The 12,230-nt window shown below is 36.8% G+C and overlaps 1 protein-coding gene across 4 annotated transcripts in view; it reads right to left on the bottom strand.

Moving 5' to 3' along the window:
* The window catches only part of LOC119654863 (nephrin), a 339,369-nt gene that overhangs the window by 67,763 nt on the left and 259,376 nt on the right, over positions 1 to 12,230 (bottom strand). For all 4 annotated transcript variants that reach the window (XM_038060449.1, XM_038060450.1, XM_038060452.1 and 1 more), the window contains exon 13: positions 824 to 960. In XM_038060449.1, the coding sequence (XP_037916377.1) occupies positions 824 to 960 (137 nt within the window). The remainder of the gene's footprint in view (positions 1 to 823; positions 961 to 12,230) is intronic.

Raw genomic sequence — 12,230 nt, 5'->3', positions numbered from 1 at the left:
GTCACTTTAACAAGGTACTAACCCGTGTTAATGGCGCCTTCAAATCACTATACCCTATTCTTTGATTTAATAAACGCACTCCAGAAAAGTTCAAAATTTTCTGCTATAAACAATTAATTAGACCTTTCACTTTCACTTTCTGATTCATCTTCTGGACTGATATCTCCCCTAGACATATGAAAAGACTACGCCTCAAGGAAAGATGACAAATTCCTAGATATTGTACCGGCATATTTAAAAAGGACAATGGTACAAAATACATATCAAACCCAATCCTCTATGATTTTTCCTATACGACGCACATCGATGTCATGATGGCCAGATACGTCGTGGAATTCCTAGAAAGCTGTCAACCACATCTCTAGTGTTTGCGGATCGAGATCGATGAGGAATATTTCCTCCAGAAGAACCAGTACCCATAACTCCTTATTTCCTTTGACAGTGATAACCGACTTTTCGACAGAGGGGGTTGAGTGGTCCTCTACACCGGTCGCTATTCCCATTCTCAATATGTACCGCCACCCAAACAAAACGCTGTGGCTATTCCTAATCCACCTTCCCATTCCCAAGCTATAACCTTGGATTAAATTAAATATTTTTAAATTTGTGACCTGCACTATTTATGAGTAAGATGTGGTTGTCAAAAAAAATATAAATTTTAATTGGGATATTTCCTAAAAGGTTGTATAGAAATACTTTTCCTTTGATTTTTCTAAAAATATGTTTAAAACCTGTCTGGGGGTAGTTTTCATAGCAAACTCATTGCATTACATTGATTAGTACGTAATGGAATTGCTCAACCTTAAGATATTTTTCCTTTTACCTGTTTGTTTTTCGGGGTCTTTCAATGTGTACACTTGGAGGACGGTGGAGTTGCTTCGACCTTTTCGGTTCTGTGCAACCAGAAACACGTTGTAGCCCATGCCTGGTATCAATCCGTGAACTTCAAAATATGGCGATCTGTGAAATGTAAAACAAATTAGGTTCAGAAGTTAAGCAATTGTTATGTCCTTAATTGAATCATATTTTTGCATAACCAATTATTATTTAACTTATTTTAAGCAAAAATATGGGCAATTTGTAATACATATTCGAAATATCGAATGAGGTTCCAAATCTATGCTTCTTAATTCCATCTTCTACATGTAGATAGCTTAGTTAGCTAATAAAATCCACATAACCAATCAACTTTAGGCATAAAAACTTGCGCCCCCAAAACAAAAGAACATAATCCTTTAAGACGTTTTAGTTTTACGATTTAGTGGACCCAATCACTCAAGCTTCTTATATTCCTTAACTGCTCTTGCAACCTTCTGAGAGGTGGTTTTATGATCGTAATGGAGGAATGGGTGACGAACCTAAATGTGTATCCTTGGCATATCAAGATATTGCTTTCATTGCTGGTAGGCAACGGCTTACATGTCTCAGATTTAATTTAGAGGGCAAAAGATTACTTCGTCGGGAATTTCGTGGGATCCATGAAAGGCATCAATTTATTTTATGTTGGTCGCTTTCCTAAAATACGCCTATAAGCGGTTTGTTTCCTTTTAAAGTAAAATTTAAGCTTCGGGGCCAACCACGCCTTCGGTTGGCCCCCCTTTCCAAAGTGTTAATTAGAATAGAAATATCTTCTAGAAGCTCTAGGTGGCTGATCTGCGCCTTTAACCTATTTGAATCATTCTTAGAGTTAGGAGAAACATTTAGCGCTTGCGTAGAGATACAAATGAGAGTGTGGTGACTATTAGATATTTTATCCATAATCGGATTCCATTGACTAACAGAATTAGCAAAAGTTACGTCTAGAACCGAGCCCGATTGATTAGACATAGACGGTGGGTTGAAAAAAAGTGGCCCACTATTCCCACTATTAAGAAGACTTGCAGGACGCCAAAATACCGACACCATAGCTGTCTTCCCTAAACTTTGCTATTAGATTAAAACCCGAAATAAACTGTGAGAGGGGAGAATGGTTAATAGTATAAGTTTCTTGCAGGATAAAAATATCATGGTTGTTGCTATTAGCATAATATTCTATGTTTGATTTATTTATCCGGACTTCTCTTTTACACAACATCACTATACTTGGCTGAGCCTCTGGCAACCCTCCAGAGTTGTGCTTTTGATACTGGAGCTCCCTTTACTGAGAAGAGAGGGGAAAAACTTAGCATGGCTATCCGGACCTTGCAGTGGGCTATAATAATCTTTGATTCCCGAGCAGCTTCAGTAACAGTTGTTTCTAATCGAAGCAATTTCTACATTTTTGATATACACATTTAGGGCACCTCCTATCCCTAGCGTCGTGAGAGACCTCCCCACACAACAGGCATTTTTTGACCTCACAGGTCCCTGATCAATTTTCTGCAGTCCAATTAAAACGTCTGGAGTTTCGTGCCTTGCAAAACTCGTTGATGCGGCCTGGTCTACTACTCTTAAAACGTTGTGCCGTCCTCAGTTTGAAGTAGGGGACCTCGAATCTCGTGTAGCCCAAAAAGATATAATCAGGTAAATCCTTCGAATGATATCCTCACAGTGGTAGAAGGCACTCTATCATCTATCTGTCTATCTCGAACAATCATCCCGGACCAGCCTATAAGCACTAACAGGATCCTTGAAGAGAACTGGCCTGTACAGGGTGGACCACTTTTTGAATATTAAACAATTTGAGTTAATGATGTAACTGCGAGTTTAAGCTAAGGGGAGTCGTTTCTGAAATCTTAATTCTTTCCACTAAGACTGGGTGACTTTTTCTCTAGGCTACGACATCATTTACGAGCGGGACTTCCGCTTTATTAGTAGGAGCCTGGTCCACTAAATTTTGGGGAGTTAAATTTGCAGAATTCATCGGAACATCGGTTTAGAAGGTGGAGGGACAACTCCCTGATAAGCGGCTTGCGGTAAGTACAGCGATTTCGGAGGGATTAGTTGTAATAACCTCTACACAATTCGCCCAGTCGTTGGCTCACTGCAACTTCAGAAACTGAAAGCAAAGCCTTCCAAGGCAGTGTGAGGATAAACCTTCCTTTGTGCAGGCGTTAGGCTTGGATCAGAAGCCTTTCTAGTTTTTAGGCCACTTGCAATCAGTTTGGCTTTAATCACTTTTTTTTCTTTTAGGATTTCTTAGAACCCCAGCCGAAGTCTTCTCAGATGGAGGATAAGTAGGCGCTTCTGAGCCTCCATTCTTCAAATGTTTTTCAAGAAACTAAGGCAGGCTGAAATCAGATTATCTACATTTACCTGGGAAAAGCCTCAAAAGCCGTTACACTAACGGTAGAATCAACCACAGAAAACGCGCGGTTAGCGGCATTTCAGCACTTCAAACAAACGGACCTCTTTACGGAAAAAAACACACCAGCAAAACAAACGGTACTTCCTCGGCAAACCACGGAACAAATAGCGCTAATAATCCACGCAAGGACGCTCTAGTATCCTGCCAGCGAAATCTCAAAAGAGAGACGCACAAAACGAACAACGGAGACAAGATTTCGCAAGGGATGTGATAAGATTGCATGATCTATATAAGTGCCAAATTGGATTTTGATAATACCTTGTACTCCTGATGGAGAGGCATGGCCATGGTCACTAAAAAGATGGTATGTTTGCCGAAAGCTACCAAATGGTGGTAGAGGTCCCAGTATGAATTGACCCCTACGTAACGCACAAAGCGTCCGGAAACGCCCGAGAATCAACATCAACAACTGTGTCACTAAATCCTCAACCACCATGGGGGATACTATATATAGTATGACGGCAATCCAGAAAATCGTACATATATGCTCGAAATAAGTTTGCTATTCGGTCAAAAATTGGAACATTCCATAATTGGCTTTGCAATTTCCACTCTGCAATTGGGATGCAAACTTCAAAACATCAGGCTAATTAACGTTCACGCCTCTACGAAGGAGATTAGGAAAAGGATATCTTCTATTTTTAAAACGCTTCCAGCCTACCATGATCGAGGATATCATACTTGACGATTTTGGTTGCTATTCACCTCTTCTGTGGTACAACGTGTCAGCCACGCCCATGCGTCATCGTTCGTTGCTGAAAAGCCTTTCAAATCACCCAAAGGATTTCACAAAACGCCCACAATGCCTCTCTACTGTTCTGCGTGTCGCAGACAGGTGATCATGAAGACTTAGAGCTTCTGAATGTCAGTGGTGGTTACTGTCCTTATGCTACTCACATAAAGCTACATAGAAAAAACAATAGCGCGGGATAGTCTAAACTTGATCTTGATATTGTGGTAACAACGGTTTAGACGATCTAGGGCTGTTGATGCGTGGAGTGGAATTCGGTGCCACCATCGGCGGAAACCAGACTTCCTAGATATTCGAATTGATTAACGCCTTCGCTACCTTGCTCATTAATCTTCACTCAGACTCTGCTTGCCACTCCTTCCAAATCCAGTGCGATTTGGCCAAGGTCCACAATCTGGTGAGAGAGAAAACAGATGTCATCCGCTTAGTTGAGGTGTTTGAGGAAAAATGTCATAGTCCACCAAAATTCTCCACATCGTCCGGATAAGGCAGCATGAAGAACAAAAAGAAATGGTAGCAATGATAAGATGCAATTCTGGCGGATTTCGCTTTGGGCGTCCAATTCCTCTATGATTTTACCTCGGTGTAGCTCCTGAAATTTGACGCCATAAGATGTCGCGGCTATTAGTTTTTCGGGAAGCCAGACACACTCACTGTTTACACTGTCAAACGCTTTCCGAAATCGGTGAAGAGCAGGAGAAGCGAAGATCGAAACTTAGCGCACTGTTCTAAAATGATCCGTAGGGTGTTGATGCTATCAATTCAGGAGGATCTAGACCAGAAACCAGTCTGATCTTCCTCAATCAAAATCCTGAGATGTTTTCTGGTGCCTTCCAGGATTATTTTAGCTATTATCTTTACAACGGCAATGAGTACGCAAATACCCCAGTTGTCATACTCAAAACGATACGCTTTTTGGAATCTTAACGATCATCGCCTTCTTCCACTAACTAGGACAGGTCTCAGATTCCCAGGATTTTCGTACAAGTGATAGTAGCAGATCTGCAGAAACTATAGGTGCAGTGATATACACTTAACGGGAGCACATCATCAAGCCTCAGGCTTTACTCCTTTAGAGTGGATTTATGGTCAAAGTGATTTCTCTTCTGTTCAAGCCATTTCATTCACAAGAGGCGGAACTTCACTGAATATCATACGGTTAAGCACCGTGATGTGTTCTTTTCATCTCCTCAGATGCCCGTCATCGTGAAGAAGGAGTCGATGCTAGATGTCCTTCATAGTACCATCGAAAGATTTGCGACCACATACAAATTCTTTTGTGACGCGGTATAGACTTCTGAAATCATTGCGACCTGCGACATCTTCCGCTTCTCCGTGGTACCTAGTAATAAGTTCCCTTTTGTCACGGAACAAACTATGTCGAACTTCTCGCAAGTTACATATACCAACAACATGAATAAACACGCGAAAATATTTCAAGATGTAAAACTATACCTAGACCAAACAAAGGGTCAACATTAACATTCCAAAGTGCAGACATTGCGTCAGCATCTTTTTCATTTGTTTCCGGTAAATCGCTTAATCAGCAAAATTGCAGTTTCCATAAATGTGGTGTACATGTAGCTTCCCGCGCCCAGTTGTTCTGTATTCGCCACCGACGCGGTAACGCTGCCCGTTTAAGTATTCGTAAAGTTGAAAGTTGAATTATAAGTTCTAAGTTCGATTCTATGTGCAATAAAGTTTAATGTGAAAGTGATTCCTTTTGTGTTTATTTTTTTTTAATACTCCCATCAGCTCAACACCAAAACTGGCGCAGTCGGTAAACTTCATGCAACGCCGCGAAGGAAAAACATGAAGATAAAAAACTAAACTATTAATCGCGAAGGTTAATGGTAATTAAACCAAAGTTAATAAATCGTATTCGGGACGCCGCGAAGGATTACCGAAATCCTTTTTTTAACTCAAATTATAAATTTTGGGAGAACGAAAGTAAGGCCTTAAGTTCTTCAAATGACTGGTGAGGCTGCCAGAAACCCAAAATATTAAAAAAAAAAAAATTTTTATAATAAATCAATAAACAAACAAAAGTGAGTGACTCAAACAATAAACGTTTAAGTGAAAGTGAACAGAAGCTGAAAGTGAACAGAAGCTGAAAGTGAACAGAAGCTGAAAGTGAACAGAAGCTGAAAGTGAACAAAAGCTGAAAGCGAATCGAATTAAAAGCAGCAGAAAGAAAAAAAAAAAAAAAAAAAAGGGGTAAGCTAAATAGAAATAAAATTTTTTTGCTGAAAACTTACTAGACGTGGAGCAACTACGAAGGAAATTACAAAGGAGGCGTGTCCATAACGAAAGACGAATAGAATCAGAAAATATGGACCAACAACTCGCGGTATTACAGCAGCAACTGCAACAGAAAGATGAACAGATAGAGCAGTTAGCAGCAGCTTTTGAGCAGTTACGACAACAACAGAATGCACAGAGTCAAGCACAGATTTATAATGGACGGACAAAAGTTCTGAAAGAATTGAAATATATGTCCAATTTTTCGGGGAACGGCGAAATCAAAATAAATGCATTCATCAATACCATGGAGCATTACCTAAATGGAATCTCTGACTTTGAAACTCGTAGAACCGCAATAAGGACCATTTTCTTCGAGAAAATAACCGGCGAAGCAAAAGAATCTATCATCAACATTAGAGAGACAGACAATTGGGACCTCATCAAGGACAAACTGAAACTTCGATTCCGACCAGAAATGGAACCGGCAGAAATATTTCGAAGGATCCACGCAATAAAAGCAAACACTGTAGGAGAACTTATTTTGGAAATTCAGAAATTAAAAATCAAAGGAGACGAATTATTAACCTACTATTCAGGAGAAAATCATATAGATTTAAGCACATTTGAAATTATATTAGCTAACAAAGTGAAAGAAATTACACAGGGTGTACTTCTAGATAAAATTTTACACGAAAGCGATATAGACGAAATTATTAAAATAATGCAAAGTAGAAACTTTGAAGATTTGTGTATTAGAAAAGAATTTAAAAAATTTGACAAAGTTAATAAATATAATTCAAAATCAAATAGGAAACAGAGTGGTTATCAGAAAAATGAACGAAATTATACACCAAACCAACAGACAAATGACACAGACAATACAGAACAATACAGACGACATTCTGATAATAATCATAGGACGAGACGAAACTCTTACACATTTAATACAAATTCTAACCAATCTGGCCAATCCAATAATCAGAATAATAATTTTCGAAATAATAATTCCACACAATCTAGAGGGAGAAATTTTTCGAGACAAACTAGACAAAACTCAGATTCTAGGAGACATCGAGAAGAACCAATGGAAGTTGACAATGTTCAGAGCCAAACCAATAATAATGAGGTTTCGCACGAACATCAACAAAATTTCGTAACCCGAACTCAATCCACTAACACTGGTCAAAATAATAATATCGATAACGATAACTCCAAATTTTTTATAAACTAGCCTCGGACGATCTTCCAACTATTCTTATTACAATCAACAATACCAAATACACAGCACTAATAGATACCGGGTCGTCATTTAGCATTATAAATGAAAATCTTACTTCCTTTCAGAAAATTCCAATTAAACCTTTAAGTTTCAGCACAATTACAGGTGAAGATTTCATAAAGTATGAAGTACATACATCAGCTCCAGAGGAACTGAAGCTACCAAAAGGAGCCTTGATCCGCTGGAAAGCTCAAAAACTTAATAAAAGAAATTATGAATTCATCATAGGTATAGATCTGCTCACTAATCTAGACGCTCTAATAGATCTAGAAGCGGAAACAATTAGGCTTAACAATCAAGTAATAAAATTTGCAAACAATCCCTATTCCGCTAACCAAATCTGTACTCTCGAAAAAGTTAAAAAAAATTACTTAGACCACTTACACCTCAATCATCTTAATGAAGAAGAATATAATGGAATAACTAAAATAATTAGGAAATTCGAAAATATCTTTTTCAAAGAAGGAGATATTTTAACAAGCACTCCGAAGATAAAACACGAAATAGTAACAACAACCGATAGGCAAATCAATTCGAAACTCTACAGATACCCTCCGAAACACGAGGAAGAAGTTAGAAGACAGATAAAGGAAATGGAGGAACAGGGCATAATCCAGAAAAGTTTCTCTAGATATTCCAGTCCTCTAATAGTTGTTCCTAAAAAGAAGGACAATTCTGGTCAACAGAAATTTCGAATAGTCATTGATTATAGAAAACTCAATGAGGTGACCGTAGACGATAAGTTTCCGTTACCAAACATTGATTCTATCTTAGACAAATTGGGAAGGGCACAATATTTTTCCACCCTTGATTTAGCCAAAGGTTATCATCAAATCCTTATCAAGGAGCAAGACCGAGAGAAAACGGCTTTTGTAACTCCACACGGTTTATATGAGTTTATAAGGATGCCTTTTGGACTGAAAAATGCTCCGGCAACTTTCCAGAGGCTAATGAACGACATCCTCAGGGACTACATTAACAAAACATGCGTAGTCTATCTGGATGATATCCTCATATTCAGCACTTCTCTGCAGGAACACTTAAGAGCAATAACCAATATTTTCAAAGTCTTAGAAAGTCACAAACTAAAAGTGCAGATTGATAAATGCGCTTTTATGAAAAAAGAAACCGCCTTTTTAGGACACGTTATTACAAAAGATGGCTTAAAGCCAAACCCTGACAAAGTTGATGTCATACAAAAAGTAGAATTACCAAGAACAGAGAAACAACTAAAAAGTTTTCTCGGATTAACGGGGTACTATAGGAAATTTATTCGGGACTACGCAAAAGTGGCCCAACCACTTACCAAATTTCTTAAAAAAGGTACCAAAGTCAATCCCAAGGATCCGAATTATATAGAGGCGTTTGAAAAATTAAAAACACTCATTAGTTCCCATCCTATCTTACGCTTTCCAAACTTTAATAAACAATTTCATTTAACCACCGATGCATCAAATTACGCAATAGGTGCCGTCTTGTCGCAAGAGGGACACCCTATTTGCTATGCATCAAGGACGCTGAATTCGCATGAGCGAAACTATTCAGCGACCGACAAAGAATTTCTAGCCATAATATGGTCTGTAAATTACTTCAGACCATATCTTTATGGTAACAAATTCAAAATTTTTACCGACCATCAACCTATCAAATATTTACATGCTAAATATAAAGGCAAAGATTTATCACCACGTCATCAACGTTGGCTCTTAAAACTTGGGGAATATCAATTTGAAATTGAATATTTAAAAGGAAAAGAAAACAAGGTTGCTGATTTTCTAAGTAGAATCGACCTTATGAAAGAAACTAATGAGAATTCAAGTGAATTACCTGATAAAACCAATTCGTATTCTGATTTTGGAATTTTGTTTAATATCGAAGAAGATAATGACGCTACAATGGGCACAGTTCACTCGGCAGAAGAGGAATTGTTGGACCATATTCCGATCAAGGAAGAAATCGTCAATAAATACAAAACGCAAATCATTTTAACGAATAACAAAGTAAAAGAAATGGAGGTAATACACAAGAAAAGAATAATATATATTGCTGAGTACGACTTCGAAATGTTAGAAGATATTCTCAAACGATATATCAGAAAAGGCATAACTGGCATCTACTCAGAAATTTCAGATCACAAATATAATTTTGTTCAAGAAAAACTAAGGGAAATGTTTTCTAACGATAAAACGATCAAATTCATTAGATGTTCTTTTCGAGCACAAGATTTACGAACAGAAGTCGAAGCTGTTAAACAAATCTCTCTTTATCATGTAAGGGAAAGCCTGCACTCAGGGATTCAAGAAACTTTTGCAGCAATCAAAAACAAAATTTACTACCCTAAACTGTTGGAATTAATAAACATTGTAATAAACCAATGTGAAGTTTGTCAAGAGGTCAAATACGACCGCAAACCCATTAAACCTAAATTCTATTTAACTGAAACGGCAACAGACATAAACCAAATCGTTCATATTGATATCTATATAATAATGAAACATTCGTTTCTCACCGTCATAGACAAATTCTCTAAATTTGCCGCTGCTTATTATTTACCTGACAGAAATCATGTCACTATCATTGAACAGTTAGAAGATCATTTCGCAAAAATTGGCAAACCTGAAAAAATAGTCGCTGGAAACGAATTCAACAGTGTCCAGATAAAAGATTTCTTACAAGAAGAAAACGTTTCTTTACATTTGACGAAAGCTCACAGCCATACAGGTATTGCAGATGTAGAAAGTTTACATAGAACCTTAGCAGAAAAGTTTAGAACTCTCATATATCAAAAAGTTAAAATTTCGACTAGGCGAATAATACAAAAGGCCGTCATCAACTATAACCAACGATTTCACTCAACAATTAAAGCTACGCCAATAGATGTTCAAAACCGTAAAGTAAATTTTGATAAAATCAGAAAAAATCTACAAATTACCAAAGAGAAAGTGATTGAAAAGCGAAATCAAACTAGGGAAGATTACATTGAAACCAGATCAACAGGTTTAGTAAAGAATTATAAGGCTACAAGGCAGAAACATTTACCCAAATTTCGAAAAGTGAAACTTCATAATGTTCATCCAGTGAACATAAAACGTAAATTAAAGTTTACAGACCAAGCTAAAGAGCTCGAAATCCCTTTCACGGAAGAAGAAAAATCAATTATTGATAAAGCAGTTAATAACGGACCACTTAGTGAGATCCTAATATCAAAATTTAACATCAGCATATCAAGAAGAGATATTAAAACATTAATCGGAGAAGAATGGTTGAATGACCAAATTATAAATTTCTACTTAAATCTTTTGAAAGAACGTAGTGAACAAAACGAAACAGGAGTATTGCCAAAAGTTCACGTAATGAACACATTCTTTATTCCATGTCTCTTACGTTCAGGATATAATGCAGTTCGCAGATGGACCAGAAAACTAAATATTTTTTCCTACGATCTTATAATGATCCCAGTTCATGTGAATGAAGTCCACTGGTGTATGTCAGTTATTGATTTTAGAAACAATAAAATTCAATATTATGATCCAATGAGAAAGGAAAATCCTAATATTTTAGACAAACTAGAGGAATACTTGAGGGAAGAGTCGCTTGACAAACGACAAGTACTATTCGATACTTCGGTATTCATTAAAGAAAACATCTCAAATGCCCCACTCCAAGAAAATGGAAGCGATTGTGGAGTATTTAGTTGCATTTTTGCAGAAAATGTTTCACGAAATTGCCAACCAACATTTACACAAGGCCAAATGCCTTATCTCCGTCAAAGAATGATATTAGAAGTAGTCCAGGGCAAATTAATATTCTAATAATATATCCGCGTTTCCAATCAATCCAATTTAATATAACAAAAAAAAAAAAAAAATATTTTTTTTTAAATCTACAGATGATCATGATTTTGTTAACATTCCTACTGGCAACAACTTCAGTTAAAGGACAGCTTGACATTTACCCGATAACGGAACAGTCAGGGTTCGCCGATATTAAATTAAATCAGGCTGATATTGTTAGCAAAACAAGCTTAATAGCTCATATTATAAATATTCAAGAAATTCTAGATTTGATTAACAACTTTTCGAAAAATATAGCTCATTTAGATGAAGAGCATAGGAACTTTCTTCAAAACGAGTTATCCCATCTAAATAATAAAGTCAAAACTATGATCCCTAATGAAAAACGAAAAAGGAGAGGTTTAATAAACTTAGTAGGTAGTACACAAAAATGGCTTTTTGGTACGATGGACGACCAAGACAGACAGGACTTAGAAAACCATTTGAAGACAATTGACACTAATAACCACAATGTGATTTCAAGTCTAAATCAACAGATAACTATAAATAATCATTTTAATGAAACTTTCAAACAACTTAAGAAGATTGTTGAAAAAGACAGAAAAATATTTTTGGGAGAAATAAATAGTTTAAATAAAAATGTTGCAAGTAATAGTTTATATTATGATCAGTTTTTCAAAATTCAATTACTAAAAAACAAAATAGATCATATACTAGATAACATAGCCTCCGCAAAATATGGTATTATGCACCCTAACATCCTAACTGATGAAGAAATACAAACCTACAAAGTAGATTTAACCAAAATCGAAAATTTAAAATTGGGAATTATACAATTCGAAAAGAATTTACTGATTTTTGTTATTAAAGTACCTA

This window comes from Hermetia illucens, chromosome 4 (genome assembly GCF_905115235.1).
Source record: "Hermetia illucens chromosome 4, iHerIll2.2.curated.20191125, whole genome shotgun sequence".
In the NCBI taxonomy this organism is placed as follows: domain Eukaryota; kingdom Metazoa; phylum Arthropoda; class Insecta; order Diptera; family Stratiomyidae; genus Hermetia; species Hermetia illucens.
The sequence above is the reverse complement of the archived record's forward strand: the minus strand, read 5'-3'. Positions and strand labels throughout refer to the sequence as shown.